Source organism: Erigeron canadensis, chromosome 6 (assembly GCF_010389155.1).
Source record: "Erigeron canadensis isolate Cc75 chromosome 6, C_canadensis_v1, whole genome shotgun sequence".
Taxonomy (NCBI): Eukaryota; Viridiplantae; Streptophyta; class Magnoliopsida; order Asterales; family Asteraceae; genus Erigeron; species Erigeron canadensis.
This window is the reverse complement of record NC_057766.1, coordinates 43,365,661-43,383,360: the sequence shown is the minus strand read 5'-3', so window position 1 is coordinate 43,383,360 and position 17,700 is coordinate 43,365,661. Positions and strand designations below refer to the sequence as shown.

At 34.4% G+C, this 17,700-nt stretch overlaps 2 protein-coding genes and 1 pseudogene across 2 annotated transcripts; 1 reads left to right on the top strand and 2 right to left on the bottom strand.

Annotated features, from left to right (window-relative positions):
• Positions 1 to 6,271: 6,271 nt before the first annotated feature.
• LOC122603384 (sorbitol dehydrogenase) lies at positions 6,272 to 9,856 on the bottom strand. The gene is made up of 6 exons (XM_043776069.1): positions 9,667 to 9,856; positions 9,496 to 9,563; positions 7,319 to 7,555; positions 6,944 to 7,234; positions 6,655 to 6,842; positions 6,272 to 6,575 (listed from the first exon to the last, which is right to left on the bottom strand). Exons 1-6 carry the CDS (start codon positions 9,779 to 9,781, stop codon positions 6,383 to 6,385), a joined length of 1,092 nt encoding a protein of 363 aa, XP_043632004.1. The 5' UTR covers positions 9,782 to 9,856; the 3' UTR covers positions 6,272 to 6,382.
• A 608-nt stretch (positions 9,857 to 10,464) lies between these two features.
• Positions 10,465 to 12,633, top strand: LOC122603681 (L-idonate 5-dehydrogenase-like). The gene is made up of 6 exons (XM_043776454.1): positions 10,465 to 10,759; positions 10,871 to 10,938; positions 11,115 to 11,351; positions 11,437 to 11,727; positions 12,077 to 12,264; positions 12,360 to 12,633. The coding sequence occupies exons 1-6, from the start codon at positions 10,663 to 10,665 to the stop codon at positions 12,550 to 12,552; spliced, it is 1,074 nt and encodes a 357-aa protein (XP_043632389.1). The 5' UTR covers positions 10,465 to 10,662; the 3' UTR covers positions 12,553 to 12,633.
• Positions 12,605 to 14,196, bottom strand: LOC122604971 (annotated as a pseudogene).
• Between the last annotated feature and the right edge of the window lie 3,504 nt (positions 14,197 to 17,700).

Below are 17,700 nucleotides of genomic sequence, written 5' to 3'. Positions count from 1 at the left end.
GTTAAAGGACGGTGACTGCTGGGCTGGGAAAGGTTGCTCTATATCCTTTGGGAGGGGGACATTCAGTCCACATGTTCCCCTAACCACACGCCCAACCACACGAGTATGTCCCGATCGGGTCCCTAAAGCGTCCACAAATGTCTGCGTAGGCGGGGTATTGGGCACTTGGGAAAGTCTATGGTGGGTATCAAGAAGCCGCTCCTGTAACACATGAACAAAAAATTACACATAACTACCAATTAGTTATACTTAATATAAAATTACAAAAAATTATATTTTTTAAGTGTTGTGCAAGATCTTACATAAATGGGCCTAGCTGCGTTCTGCACCGTCCCATCTCGTCTAGTGTGGGCCCGCAAATAGAACTCAGGCGGCTCCTCACGTCGCCCATCATTATCTTCCTGTATATACATTAATCACGTGGTTATATATTTGTATGTGTATCTCTATATAGATATATGTATACATATGTGGATATAAATATTTACGTATAACTTACAGCGTAACGCCATTCATGTTGAGCGTATGACTGTCGACCGTGAGTACTGACAATATTATCTTGTTGCTGCCTGTTTGTCGTGTTTCTTTGGGCAGCAATCATCCGAGGCTCGCTGGTCCAGTAACCCAGTAGATAACTCCAGACCTGTGGAGGCATTCCATACGGCGGTTGACCCTCCAATTCTGCCAGCCTCTGTGACCCACCCCTGTCGGTGAACCAAGTCTTCTTGAATTTTGATTTTTTGTCCCTGTAGATCTCCAGAGCATCCTGACGAATCATGTTGGTCACGGCCTTTCGTAAGGGGTGAGTTTCTGGGTGATCTAGATAGGGTTCCAAGTAGAACCGTCTCCGCAATTTTGTAGTAATAGTTAGCATCTACCATATTTTTTTAATGACGTATTTAAGTTGTAAAAAAAGAAATTTTATACCATAAGTCAGTCAGTAAGTCCATCCTTGATGGGCTGGGGCACCTGATCCCACGACTCGTAATTATGTGGGACGGTAGCGACATAGGTCCCCAAATAGCTCTTGTACCACTTGACGTGGTCCTCGATGGCCTGCCACCTACTAAGATCGTTATTCAGCATAAGGGAGATACGGCGTCCCGAATTCTGAAACTCCCGCTCCAGATCATTGTTAGCAGCAGCAACTCTCCCTGTGCTAATACCTGCAAAACAAAATAAAATAACAAATATATATATATATACATATATCATATATTTATATGCTTATTACATCAATATATACTTACCACTCGTACGCCTACAACCCCATTCGGTATTCCACCCCCAATTTGGAGGGTCGTTGCCACCATCTCCGCCGTGAAGGGCAGCCATTTTAACCTACATCAGTTATACACAATTATAAAATAATATAAACAAAAATAAATGTCAAAAAAAAGGTTCAAATTAAATTAACATATTTTGGACACAAAATTGTTTTTCAAAATTATTATACCTAAAATGACCACATTTTTGCAACTTATTTTTCAAACCTTCTTTTCTAACATTAATAACATTATTATATATTAAAATAAAAACAACTATTTAAAAGGTAAATGAGTGTTACCTCGTCTGAAAACTGGTTCACTGGAAAAATGAGTAGAACAAAAGCCGGACTGACTGGGTCGCCGGAAAAAATTATATCGCCGGAAAACTGGTTCGCCGGAGTTCGCCGGAATTCCCAAAAACTGGTTTCCCGTATATCACCGGAAAAAACGTTCCTCGCAAAACTGGTTGGCTGGAAAACTTATTCGCCAGAAAAAGTCGCCTTTAAAACCGCGTCTGAAAATGGACTCCGAGACGCCGTAAAACGTGGGTCATGTAAAAAGGATTGTTGATAACGAGGATGAGGGGATAGATGGCCGGATTTTGTGAAAAAAAAAGTTAAACGAATGGAGAAGAAAGGAAATTATGGAGGAAGTGAGGAGGAGTTCTTACGGAGAAGGAGAAGGAATAATACGGAGAAGAAGATAGTGCGTGGTTTATAACGATATATCTGCAGTGGGGGACCCACTATTTGCGGCGACGTCGCCGCTAATAATGGGGTCCACACCACGTGATTCGGTCTAACTTTAAAGTTGCAGTCTGACTAAGGGACCCACTATTTGCGGCGACGTCGCCGCTAATAGTGGGTGGTCGGGTTATGCGCTTTGGCCTGGTCGGGTTACGCGCTTCGATATTATACCCCTGGCAAATATACTTAAAGTACTAGTTATGAAAATAATCATTCTTCAATCCAATCAAATCTATGTTAGATCATCATGTTTTTTTTTTATCTTCTCTTTAACTTGTCTAAAAAATCCAAAATCTTTTAACTTCAATTCCGATCTATTTATATAAATCTAACAAAAATATTTAAGGCCCAAGTTTTGGACTCTTTTTTCTCGGATGCATTCACACAGCCAAGACATCAGTGGTGATGGTGATTATATATATTTATGTATATATCATTTATATAATTTAATTTAATTTATCTTTAATTAAAAAATGTTTTTATCACAAATAGTCCCAAATGATTACAAAATGGACCAAAATGCCTTCACGTGATATGCACGTGACGGATTTAACGGTCAAGTTTAACAGAAGTTAGTGTCAGGGGCTTCTGGCAATGAAAACGAAAAAGGCAGAGACCAGTTGCAACGAAAAAAAATACAGGGAGCAAAATGCAAATGTGACAAACCACATGGATCATTTGTGACATTTTCTCTTTATTTTATTTGTTTCTATATTTCCATTTAACATGATGTACTTTATTTTCTTATAAGATTTTGACACCTCTTTAAATCAATATTTTAGGAATAACAAGGGACACAACTATAAACCAATTATATAATATCATTTTGATTGGATTAAGACTTAGGGAAAATTTTGTGTATAATAAGTGAGTTGATACGAGTAAAAGTTAACAGTTTTAATGAAGAAAATAAGGTGTCAGAATTTTGATGTCAGAATTCCCAAACAATGGTTTGGTCCAAAAATTAGCTTTATATAATCCTACAAAACACATAAACTGTGAAGCCTTCAAAACACATAAATAGTTAAGCTGATGTGAGCAACTTGGTGCGAGAATTTTGATATGGTGGAGAAACAACCAATAAAACACCTGAATATATTTCAAGTGTGATGACTAGAGGAGTATCAGAAAACCAATAAAAATTATCGGCATAAATTTATATTTTACACTCTACCTTTAAAATTTTTATTTTACCCTTTTAATTCATATTATTATCAAACATTTTATCCCTGAAATTCCAAGAATACCCTTAAAAAAAACCCTTACGCGTGTTCCTTCCCTGACCTGAAGTTGCTCACATAGTATACCAAAAAAACACACATGCGTTACCGAATTTAATAATCAATCAGCATAAAAAACGCTCACTCTAAAACAACAACGTCCGTTTGCACTTTCAGCCGGACTTTGAAACTCTTTAGTTGAATCATACATTCATGTAATAACACAGAACCGGTACTTAACAATCGTTTTTTTTTCTATGCCCCGCTGCATCGTGCGGGTACAAGGCTAGTATTATAAAAGAAATAGCCACTTTTATTTATGGAAGTGTTAAATATGTAATATTTTCACTTAGCACCCCTTAAAATATTTCAACATACACTACCCCATAACATTAATGATTAATTTACACTACCAATCATTTATTTTTTAATATATTTTCATTAACCATTTACATCAATTATCCACACCACTTGACGCCGTCTCCACCACCAAAACTCGGCCCCCCACTACAATGGCATTGTAACGACCACCGCCGCATTGCGCGGATAACATGCTAGTTTTAGTTAAAAAGGCTCAACATTCCAAAATAATCAAACAAGAAAAATCTATTCGTATGATGTTTTTGCCCTTTCCCCTTGTTATTGATGTTTTTAGAAATAATCTTATACTATCTTTTCCTAATTTAATAAGAACATATGTGCTAAATTTTGGGAAACAATGCACATGTTTTGGATTGTAGTGCCATAGTGGATGGAAATATGGAATACATTATACTACGAAATATTCGTATGTTCAAAATTATATTATTTATCTAATATCTTAATATTTATTTGTAACTTTATTGATATATATCTTCGTTGATAGGTTTAAATAAGAAATATTTGTATGTAGAATATGATAGAAATTTTATTGGGTATATTTTCTTTTTTAATTGTAAAAGGTTGTTTGGGCCGCAACTTTTGAAGGTGATAAGGAGTCATACCATACCATGCTATATTTGCCATGTGCAAAAGCGTGTAAACATCCAACTTGTTAATTAAATACTGATAATAATGTTTTTGTGGACTATGGTCCCACTAATTATTGGAAACAACCGGAGTTTTATTCTCCTTCAATATGAGTTTTTGTACGCGACTTCATTATACTCTTTATTAAAGACTATATACCCCTTTAAAATGAAAAGTATTACCAAAATATTACATATAAAATTATCAAAATATCTTTAATAAACACCCCATTATGGAAGGGTTTTTATAAATTACCAAATTTGCCTTTAATGAATTAATTTACATCATAAACCCTTATCTTGCTAATTTACATTCTAAGTCCTTATCTTATAAAATAGTCTATTATCTTAACATCAACTTACACCACTCGACACCAATCGTCGATGTCATCACCACGCGTCACCAACCCCACTATACCGTCGTCTCCGTTACCGCCGCTACATTGCGCGGGTACCATGCTCGTTAATTTAAAAAAAACTAGACAAATACCCCACAATGCGACAATAATGATGGTACAGTGTACTGATAATGGCGACAGATGATGACTATATCAACAATGAGTAGCGGTGATCGTGGTGTGGATGACTATATTTCCAAAATATTACAACGTTTGAGATTGATTAACAAAAAATGTGTTTTACCTTTTTAAGCACTACACCTTCATTCATTCAAAACATCTACACTTTTATTCAGAAAAAATCACTACAACACTCAAAAGTTACAGTATTTTCATCCTTATATTGAAAAGCTAAAAACAAAATTAAAACCTATAATCTCTAACTACTAATATTATATATAAACCATTTGATCTTCCTTAATATTTCATATTTGTTTACTTATTATAAACTATGATAGATATTCAAATGAATATTAACGAGCATGGTATCCACGCAATGCGACCGTGAGCCGGCGACGACGGTGGTGGCGACATCTATTGGTGTAGGTAAAAATATTTGATTTAAATGGGTTAGTAAAAATATTTTATAATATAATCGACTAATGATGTAATTTAATATTAAGGGTTGATGGTGTTTAAATCATTAAGGGTATTTTGGTCAATTCGCATGTCCCATTTTTGTAAACTTTCAACATAGGGGTTATAATTTTTATATATTTTATATAGTAGTATAGAAATATAAATACTAATTAGAAGACACCGATAATATATATGTATTATATAACTTCTAAATCAACTCTTATGATCGATGCATTTAAATAATATATTTTTCCATACCACATACATTATCTTGCCATACATCATAAATCCTTTTTTAGAAAAACGGCATTACAAGCTTTTTGACATTTCTAAACATTTTATAAATTTTTAAAACCATTTAATTTAATATTTTTAATAACTTGATATTACATGTCCTATTGCGTCTTATTCATTGTTGGGACTACATTATTAATTAAATCTATCTTTTAATGTTTCCTATAATTATAGGTTATGGAATAAATTTCTTGCATCATAATCACATTGCACTGTTTAATATATAGCTATTTTAATTCTTTTTTTTTAAGTATTTGTAAATTACTATGACCACAGGTCAAACCTTATAGCTCAATGATTGAGCATCAGTCTGAAGGTTTTGAGTTCAAGACATGGAAAGAACATTTTAAGGTATTTCATTAAAACTTAAATGTTAATTATCATTTTTCAAATGGGATTGTTTGCATAAAGAAGATTGTTATGATTTATAGATATTATTTTCCATTAGTCATGTTATAACATATTTGATATATATCATATATTTATCATAATCTTATTAATTGCATAGTAGTTTTATAATTTTTTATATATTATCATAAACTATAGATAATATTGTGATTATCAAGTACTTGTTATTTATGTTTTTAGTCGGTCCGTAAGTGTAATCTAGTTTATGACTAAAGCAAAGTGTCTTTTATAGTTTTATTCTGTTCGAAAGCAAAGAGCCAGAAGATGTTTTTCTACAAAGATAACCAAGTTTTTTATACATATGTAGTGGACATGTATATGGAAGCTTTAATCTGATGCAAACAGCTGAAAGAACTAAAACATAAGCAGATGCATTGTCCAGACTCATCAAATTACAACCAAACACATTAAAGTTACTTGCAATCCATCTTTTATTCTCTTTTATTTTTCTTATCTCGCAATTTACAAATTGAACATAACCTTGATGGCATTACCACCACGAGCACTAGTCTCAAATCCTTCTTCGACTTCTTTCTGTGAGAAACCAAATCTATGAGTTATCAATGGCTTCACATCAATCTTACCGCTTTTCAGAAACTCCAAGCACAACGGCCATGTGTTCTTGTACCGAAAGATACCCACCACATCAACCTCCCTGATTATGTCAAAAATCATTGAGTTTCAAGTAACATTTGCGATAAATTATATTAAAATTTGAGAAGTCATAACGGTACCTAGCAGCCGCTGGCGTAAGAGGGACCGTCATCTCATGGTGACCCATTCCCACAAGACAAACCTTGCCACCAGCACTAGTGGCAGACAGAGCTGTTGTCATGGTCTTGTTGAAACCTGCACAGTCAAAGCTCACATCCACTCTACCCTTCATGGCTTTCTGTATTATTTCCACTTCCCCATCCACATCCTAAGTTAGATAGTAAAAGTTATTAGACAAACATACTACTAATCTGTAACTAACACTCACTTACCAACTACATTCATGTCGTATCAAAGGACTAAAGGAACCTGAATGTTAGTGGAGACTTTGATGATCTCATCTGCACCGAGCTCCTTTGCAACCGATAACCGGCTGTCATCAACATCCACAATCACAATTCTGGCAGCTCCAAAAGCACGAGCAGCAAGCATGGTCACGAGCCCTATGGGTCCAGCCCCCATAACTAACACATTTGTCTCGGGGCCTATATTAGCCCTACGACAAGCATGGACCCCAACGCTCAATGGTTCACACATGGCCCCTTCTTCTAAACTCACGTTATCAGGCAGCTTGAAACATAATTCAGCTGGATGCACCACCTGTTACAAAGAAATAGTCAGTCGTTTTAACCCAGCTCCTCTAGTAGATTATTTTACCAAACCCATAGAAGAAACAAATTGTACTTGATTGGCAAGAGACCCATGGACAGGGGGAGTGGCAAAAAACTTCATATCAGGGCAAAGATTGTAACGCCCTTCTTTACATTGTGTGCATCTCCAGCAGCTAATTCCAGGCTCAAGAGCTACTCGATCGCCTGCCACTAATTCTTTCACTTCACTTCCGACTTCTTCTATCACTCCAGCACATTCATGTCCAATAACCATTGGTTCTTTGACTACAAAATCTGCACATCTTAATGTCTGCAAATATTTGACAACAACATAACACATTAATGTTTTGCTGAAATTTGTACACTAATTGGTTATATGTAATTTAATAAAAACTTGGACATTAAATTGGCCATGTTATTAGTTATTTTCCACATTTTTACTTTTTATTTATGCTAACTTGCTACAGATATTTCATGAGATGGCCGGGAATGTATCGATGCATGAGTCATTGAGTCACGAAGCAGTCTCCATCATACCTTTAACCTTCCCATATGGGCCACACAAGTGGGATCAGTATGCAGTGGTGAATACATGATTAAACTCATTGGGGTCAAACATTGCTTATTTTATCATGTTCAAAATAAACAAGTGAGTCGGGTCGGGAAACATTTTTAAACTGCTCGGATCGTTAGAAATACCATAAAACACAAGCATATCATCAAAACCAAAGTGTAAAATGTTCTACTATGTTTACTGTCAGGAGCACAAGTATCTGGGTCTCCCTTTATTTTTAAGTATCTCAAAATTTTTATAATAAAAGTTATGATCAAACATTTGAAACTTTTTAGATTTGCGTTAAAGTAGATAAATTTTTAATCAAAGAATACAACAACCAAACATTTAAGATTTCAACTAAAAAGCAGAAGCCACAAGTTAAAAATTCAAATAATGAACATAGGATGAATGAGCTAATAACCAAACTAATGATATTATTATGTATATAGAAAAGGTAACCAATGGAGTATCAGTAATCAACAACGTTAGCAATTAAACTTCAAACATTGAAAAGTACTTTAATTCTAAATTTCAATCTCAACACAAACGCTTTATTTGGCTGAATGAAGAGTAAGTGGAAGATGAGCTGATATTGAGAAGGAATACAAGGTGGAGAAAAGATTGAAGAGAATGAAAGCATTACTAACGTAAGTGGAGATGAGATTGAGAATATCCAACTTTTTTTTCCTGGAAGAGGCGAGAATGTGAAACATCAGATAGTGACGTGGGTTAGTCATTAATTTGAGCTAACTTTTGAAAGATTCTACAGGTTTACTACCAAAACCAATTAGTGGTCTAAATAATAAAATCTAAATACGGTCTGCAATTTGTTCCAACTTCCAAGTGGTGTCATACCGTCATATATAGAATTCGTAGCTATTCTCTCATAATATTTGACACAAACAAGGGGTGACATTTCACCCCATTACATAGTCTCGCCACTGTTCTTGTGTATATATCGATTACTAAAGAAGCAAAAAAGAGTAATTTATATTCTTCATTTCCCTCCGAAATGAGTTACACCAATTGTTGCTTTGATATTCATCAATTTAAATTTATGTATGTATCATGAAAAGTAGCAAATACCAACAAAAAGGAAAGGCTTAAACTTTAAAAGAGGAAACTTCATAATATGTATTGCAAGTATATACCATAGGATACAAAAAGTGGAAAACAATAACAGTGCGTTTAGTTTGTAAGCGGGAATGGTATATTAGGTTTTAGGTCTGAAAGTAAAGACGAAAAAGTTAAGACACGATTGTATTAAGTAATGTTTGTTTTGTAAATAGTAAACTCTTTTTTAAACAGAAAAGCTTAATTCTAGTCTACCATAGACCAAATGATCTGAACTACTCCCATGCTCAAGATTGAACCCAAGACATCCCCTCTAAGAGGCACAAGTCTCTGCCAAACATTTGCTTATAAATGGTATTCGGAATGTGAATAACAAAACTTACAGATTTTGATTGTTATCTAAATCAGAACCCAATTATGTGAACAAACACATTTAATTGATACCTCATACTAACCAAACACCCCCTTTAATTCTCGACTTCTTCTAGTGTATATGTGTTATGCTGTCTTATGCATAGCATAGGATGGATTCATAAATGAAAGAATATAGATATATAGAATAAGGACTAATATTTTGATTAAAAGAGATGGATAAAGGAAGGAGTGAAAGAAAGAGGCACCTTGAGATAGTGAACATCACTACCACAAATACCAACAGCTTTCATCCTTACTCGAACATCATGTGCTCCTGCATGCATCCATTCCAATACAATCAATCAATTCACATAATAAGCTAAATACACACATATATATATATACACAGTGGTGACTGAGTAGTTATATATGCATACCAAGAGGGGGAAGCTTGAAGGGTTGAATCTTAAGGGTGTTGATACCGACCAGCCAAGCAGCCATGTTTTCTTCTTCTTCTTCTCCTTTTCCATCACTCTTTCCTCCCTTTCCCATTTTTTTCTCTCTCTCTTGGACTGATTTGTGCTTCTATGCTCTATTTTCTGTTTGCTTCCGGATAATACTCGTATATATATTACTATTTCTTTATTCTTTATTTATTAATTTGTGATGGCGGATTGGATAAGTATTATATAAATCCCGGGGAAAGCTTTATCTTATAAATCGTTGTGTTTTTGGACGGATTAGTAAAAGGTTTTCCTCCCAAATATTTAAAATAGACATTTTTACTTCAATAGAGTTCTCTAACGTCCAGCTAAAACATCGTATGCTAAACCTCTTGTCATCGAATTACGATACCAAATTTCCAACAAAATTCACCTTTAAAAATAAATAATTTACATAAAAAAATTTATTCCACCAAGGCATTTGTTTTCATTAGATTTTATTTGTTCAGCTTTGTCGATAATCCGATGCGATTCAGACTGTCGACCAGTGCTTTATCTTTTTGTCAGTTAGTGCACACCTCCACAATTTTATACTCTATTTTTTTTAACTGCTCAGTTAACTGTTAAAAGTTTCGAAAATTCATATCGACATACAGAAAGTAAGTATGTAAACCTTAAATCCATAATTTTATTTTATATACATAATCATATAAAATATTGATATTGAATGATTGTCTTGTATTATTCATCCAATAAATAAGTTGTTGTGTCCAGTTCATATACGTAATTCCCTTTACAGAGAGGTTCAAAATCACCAAAGCAAAAAACCAATAAACAAGTACACATGCCTACACATATATAATCCCCATATAAATTTTGTACTCGGTACCCATCAAATTAAAAGTTGGTTGAATTTTGAGTACATTTTCCTCATAAAAGTCTCACTTGCTTTCACAGTTTCTGGTGCCAATCACAGTAGTGTGAGAAAGGATGACGAATACCGAAGAAAATGAGGAGACGAACATGGCAGCTTGGCTTCTTGGAATCAAGAACCTTCAAATTCAACCTTATCATCTTCCTCCTCTAGGCAAGATTCATGTTTTCCCAACTATCCATCAATTATTGTACTATACTATTATGGTCCCAAATAAAGAGAGTTCTACATGTAATTCTTACATTTGATTTCTATAACTTTTAGGCCCTAATGATGTTAAAGTCCAGATTAAGGCTCTCGGAATTTGTGGGAGCGATGTTCATCACTTCAAGGTAAACTCCCATTATTTTTTTTCATTAGCAAAGTCATTACAGTTTTTTACTAATATAGTTTCAGTAGCCATATTAATACTAATGTTGAGCCAAAAACACGACTCAACCTGTCTCGACTAAATGCATTTTGCCAGTTTTGTATATGATGTAATTAGTTGGTTGATTTGTGCAACTAGAACATGCGGGTTGCAAATTTCATAGTTAAAAAGCCTATGGTAATTGGACATGAGTGTGCTGGTATAATCAAAGAAGTTGGGTCCAATGTGAAGTCTCAAGCAGTGGGCGATCGAGTTGCCCTGGAACCTGGTATTAGTTGCCAAACTTGTAATCTTTGCAAAAATGGAACCTATAACTTATGCAAAAAGATGAAGTTTTTCGGCTCTCCACCAACCAATGGCTCACTTGCCAATCAGGTGAGATGAAAAAGTTAAAGATTTTGATAGTTACATTAAGAATAACTGAAAACAAGCTTTTAATGGAGTGTTAGCCTTATATTAGGTAGTTCATCCAGAAAATTTAGTGTTCAAATTACCTGATAATGTGAGCTTGGAAGAAGGGGCCATGTGTGAACCGCTTAGTGTTGGTGTGCATGCTTGTCGTCGAGCAAATGTCACCCCGGATTCTAAAGTTTTGATCTTTGGAGCTGGACCCATAGGCCTTGTAACTATGCTGGCTGCCCATGCTTTTGGAGCCTCCAAAGTCATCATTGCTGATATTGATGACCACAGATTATCAATTGCAAAGGATCTTGGTGCAAATGGAACCGTTAAAGTCTCAACAAACCTTCAGGTTCTGCACATTACATTAATATCATGATCAAGATATGATAATAAAGTTCAATACCTGAAGTTTTCCATGAAAGAATAACTTAGAGGTGGCAATTTCGACCCATTTACTTATGAATGGATTGGGTCAAATGTATATAATTTCTATAAAAGATAGTTAAAGGAGAAGTAGGTTGGCTGAAATCACTCAAACTCCCAAAGTAATTATAAAGCATAAAGTTAGATACATTTATTTAAAATAACATGAATTTTGCAACAATATTTGACACACCAACTACTGCAAAAACAAAACTTAGGATAAAAGTGTTTCGGGTCGAATCAGATTGACAGGATTGTTGGTTGTATATGTACAGGATACCGACGAGGACACAGAAAAGATTCAGAAAACCATGGGTGACAGTATCGATATTAGCTTTGACTGTGTGGGCTTTGACAAAACTATGTCAACGGCTTTAAATGCCACTCGGGCTGGTGGTAAAGTATGTCTTGTGGGATTGGGGCGGAGTCAGATGACCATCCCTTTGGTTGCTGCAGCTGCAAGGTTGTCGTTTATTTTGCTCCACATACATAGACACAGTTATTATATGCAGGTTTCTTCAATCACAATAGTGACTATTGGTTTTCTTTTGACAATAGGGAAGTTGATGTTATCGGGATATTCAGATATAGAAACACATGGCCACTCTGTATTGAGCTTTTGAAAACCGGGAAGATTGACGTGAAGCCACTTATTACTCACAGATACAAATTTACACAAGAAGATGTCGAGAAAGCATTTGAAACAAGTGCTCGGGGAGGGAACGCCATCAAAGTTATGTTTAACCTCTAAAATACAACTTTCGTTAGTGGATCAAAATACAATATAAACATCAATTTATATGTTACAATAAATACCTTTTTGTTCTTGATCTGTTTACTTGCAAAGAACTCCAGCCAGTGGTTTTAACACATCACCTTCATTAAACAACCTTCTCATTTTTATAGCAACCATCCCATCTCTCTGTGCCAACAGCCCAACATATATATTTGATGAAAGAATATAATTCCCACTGTTAGAAGGATCCAATTCAAGAAGCTTATTGGTTGCAAATTCAGCTAGAACCATGTTTCCTTGTAGCTTACAAGATCCCAAAGATATTCTCCATATTATTACATCCGGGGCAGTTGGCATTTGCAGCATAAACCCGTATGCTCTATCAAGGTTTCCTGCCCGGCTCAATAAATCAACCAGACATCCGTAATGTTTCAATCTGTTTCAATTTGTAGTCCCTTTTCATACTCTCGAAATACTTCAAACCTTTATCTACCATTCCGGCACGTGTGCAAGCAAGCAATATTGCTACAGACGTTCCATGACTTGGCTGAACTTTCTCCATTAATATCATGAAAAGAGCTCGAGAGCGTAAACAGCATTTCCATCCAAGGCAAGTCATGAGATGACTGAGGTCCAGGAAACTGAATCCCTTGTTTCCATTGATCGAAACACTATAAGTGCTTTCTCAGCTGCACCACAATTGCAATTCATATCAAATTAAGAGTTCCCAACGTACACATCCTCCTTTATATTGTTTTCACGAATATAGTCATGTATATAGATTTGCCCGGTGGAAATCATCGTTTCATCAGGTTTAACATTCGTTTTCATCATGTCAGAAAAGAGACTCGATGCATCAGAGAACCAGTGAGGTAACCATAGTAGTCCAAAAAAAAACCATCCCTTTTAGGCATCTGATCAAATAGTTTGCATTGGTCAAGTCCCCAGCTTTTGCATAACCCGAGGTCATCAAGAAACCACATTTCGTTCCTACATTTGATCAAAAACTTCCTGAGCCAACCCCATCGAACAATACCTTCCGTGCATTTCAACTTAAGTGTTTCCAAGGTAAACATCAATCACAACATTGTTATCTTTAGCCATACTCTTGTCACCTATATTAACACATGCTAATATTACCTTCACCATTGATACATTATCAGGTACAAAATCTGCTTTTCTCAAACAATCAAAAAGACGTAAAACCTCCTCAAATCTATTACACTGACTATACCCACAAATAATCGAAATCCAGAAAACCAAGTCTCTTTGACGCATTTTATCAAACACTTCCTTCCCACATTCCAATCTCCCACAAGAAGCATACATATGAACCAAAGAATTGCAAACATAAACATACGATTCGAACCCCACGTTAAAGACATGAGCATGAACTTTCCCTCCAAACCGAAATTCTCGAACACGGCCACAAGCTTTTAAAACAAATAATAGATGTCAGGTTATTTCCATTTGATCCTCGGTCACGCATTTCATCAAACAGAGGGATTGCAAAAAAAGGACAGTCACTCGCACATGATGACGATGTTCCAAATTGACAGCATGGGACTTTCTAGTGGGATTAAATACAAAAAGGGTTTTGTTCAGATTACTTTGGTCAAGTGCATATGATTGGATTACAGGAAATATCGACAATGAGTGTGAAGTTTTATAAAATAAATACAAATTTGTCCATCAATGAATATATAATTCGTCAATGGCTTGGCAATATGGGGATAAAATTTACCCACTTGTATCAAATTTATTATGCACATACGTAGAGGTTGGAAAAAAACTGAGTCAGAACCCGAACTCGAAATTCAATTTGAAACTGAACCCTTGGAAAACCCGGTGGTTTGAAAACGGTTTTGGTTTTCGGATTTTAGGCCTGGGTCCAAAAAAATCGGTCAACCTTTAAACAAAACTGATTCAAACCGGTCCGGGTGTGGTCAAATCTGGTTTTTAGTCCCGTTGACCAAACCCAATTCGGGTCGGGTCGACACGGTTATATGTATCTGATGGTTGTGGATTTGGAAAAAGATATGACAATAGACATGGACGGTGTCTCCTATCTATCAACTTCTATGTTACTGAAGTTGTTATCCATCAAGATCAATCAATCAATATCAATAGGAAACATTTCGATTTTTTACAAACCAAAAGTAAAATCGATGTTAAATAAATGAATAATTTCCGTTTCCTCCAATCATTTTCAATTTTTAACTAATAATAACGAATAACGATTAGTCACAAAAAGATATGTGGTAGTATTTGGTAATATTGCATCGGTGTACATATTATGTGGGTTTAACGTATAGAAATTAAATAGCCTTTTTTGTTATTAAAAATAATTATAAAATTTTCACCAAAGTTTTTGACAGTTGAACAATGCATCGAATTGAAGCAAGTAAAATGGTTGAAGAACTTTATGATAGAACTCAAATAGCTAAACATGAGTCGAAAATCGAATTATAAAGGACACCGTTGAATTTATATTTACACTATTGTCCAAACATCATTTATCATGCACAACAAATTCATTTGTATTCCTATAAACCTACGAACTCACCAACATTATGTTGATATTTTCGAGCATTCATTTTCAGGTAATAACAATGCTTAAGGAGATTGAGCATAAGGACTTTAGGAAGACTAATAAAGAGATCCTTCATAGACTCCTAGTTGCATTTAATCATTGAACCCTATTTGCTATTTGTTACATCTTTTGCTATTTGAGGCGTGTTGCCTAGACTTATCCCGCTTGTGGGAATTACATTTATTTGGATTTCATTTAGTATAACTCTATTACAAATTCCATGTGCTATGCTATGTCATTTCGTCATATCCTACGATTCTGCCTAAGGTGAGGTGTGACAGATTGGTATCAGAGCCTTGGTTATAGAGAATTAGGTGGTTTGACCTAGACTATAACCTAAGTTCCCACATATAGCATGCATAACATGGACTATGTGTGCATCATATATATGTGTAATCATTCATGAGCTATTTCACGTATTTGTGACCAATATGTGTTCTTTGTGTGAACTAAGTGCTTGTATATGTTTTGCCGTTAGAAATGTATTACTGATACATGCACTATGAACCTATGATCACTAGTAAATCCTACAATATTAGATTTAGCTTGTTTGGCAATAGTTCTATGTGGGATGTGGCAGTTTTGAGAATTCCTAATATTTAGACCTATAATCACCTTAGTTGTTTAAACTTCTGGTTATAATTAGTGATGTTGGATATTGAAGGTAAACACATCACATAACACGACATTAGGAAACTAGAAGTAGAGCATATATAAGTCTCCATCGTCCTCTTGAGTACAACTTATAAACCTTCTCTTCTGCTTTCTATAGTGACACATTATAAACATGTAGTGACTTTAATGACCTGGTGTTCTTAGCGTAGATAACACTCCATAGAGGAAAGTATACATATTCGAGAATGGGAAGAACTAGGGTGACCATGCAAAGTAAATTACAATCACGGGTGCACACTTTATGGTAATTTGCAATGCATGCTAATCTTGGGGAATCCTTTTGTCTAGGGACATAGTGGTTTTAGATCTGTATGGTTAAATGTATGGTGACTTCTCTCCCATACCATCGCTAACCAGTCTAGATTATAGTCTCAAGATATACCTTAAAAATAGAAACTCGTTTCAATTACAATTACAACCATTTTACTTTAAAAGACTATTTCTAGTATACGCGAAAAATCCTTAATCAAAATCCTTATAATAAATGTTAGATAATGCGGGGAAAAAAACACCACTTCAACATATATAATTAGTCATGCGCGCGCAAAGTGTATGTAAAAATAATAATACAAATATCACCTAATCCAAAATTTATACCTATCACATATCTCATAATTATTTTTCCTATTTAGTTATTTTATCAGTTTCTTTAATCATCTCATTTAATTATTGAATTCAAGTATTATATCATTTTGTAACCTATTTATATTATCACCATCTTAAAATCTTATATTATCATCATTATGTGGTAATATAGATCCCAAAATAAGCCTCAAAAAAAAAAAAAAATCTAGCTTACAAATATCTCAAACACCACACATAGATTTTCATGCTCTATTTGAGAGACCATCATGGTAGGTTATCCTTGACTCGACAAAGTAATGTAGAAAGTGAATGTAACCCTTCGTAAGCATTTTGGAAAGCTAAACCAATCTTTGAGCAAGTGTTCAACTGTCACCTAAAGAAAGTGTCTAGAGTATCTTTCTAATAATTATATAATAAAACATTGTTGGGCTAGCACGAGATGAATTCATATCTCTCTCATTTTGTTGAAAATTTTAGATGATAGATTTTTAACTCTATATCTATTAATCCTTATTTGTACATTTTTTTTTCTAAACTCATTTGTTCATCTTATTTTTATTATAGTAATAAGTTTTAGTTCACTATCTTATACATATTGCTAAATAATTATTTTTATATACAAAAATTTATACTCGTTTATAGTAATCATAACAATCCTATAAGGCACATAATCAGAAACAACTTAAAGGCCAAGAACAAATATAAGGCACATAATCAAAAACAACTTAAAGGCCAAGAACATCATCAAGTAAACTCAAATGAAGTCCAATAATTCCACGCATGAATGTATAATCCCACGTTAACCCAAAACATACCAAAGAAACATATAGTCGAATAATAGCACTTCTTTTTTACTACAAAGCAAAATTATATGATGGACGTTTGAATGATGCCCCGTAAGTGGGAGAAAATTTTTATATTACCCCAATTTATTTATTCAAGTCATTTGCAATTTTATTAAGTGAATCCTCCTACAACTACATTAAGTTTAACTAAAGAGGTTGTTATATATTAATACTATTACCAAATAATGTGTTACAGTTGATTAGTCGGGTTGTCCATAACAATAAAATCCCTAGTATTGAGGTCTTGAATTAAGATACGTTGAATACTTAGGAAATAATAATAATAATAATAATAATAATAATAATAATAATAATAATAATAATAATAATAATAATAATAATAATAATACGAGGGCCATTTTTAAGGGTAGGTGAAAGAAAGAAGGTGAAATAAGAGGGTGAAGTTGGTGAACAATTATGGGGTGGATGTGAAATGGGTTAAGGTGATGAAAAGATAATGATTAT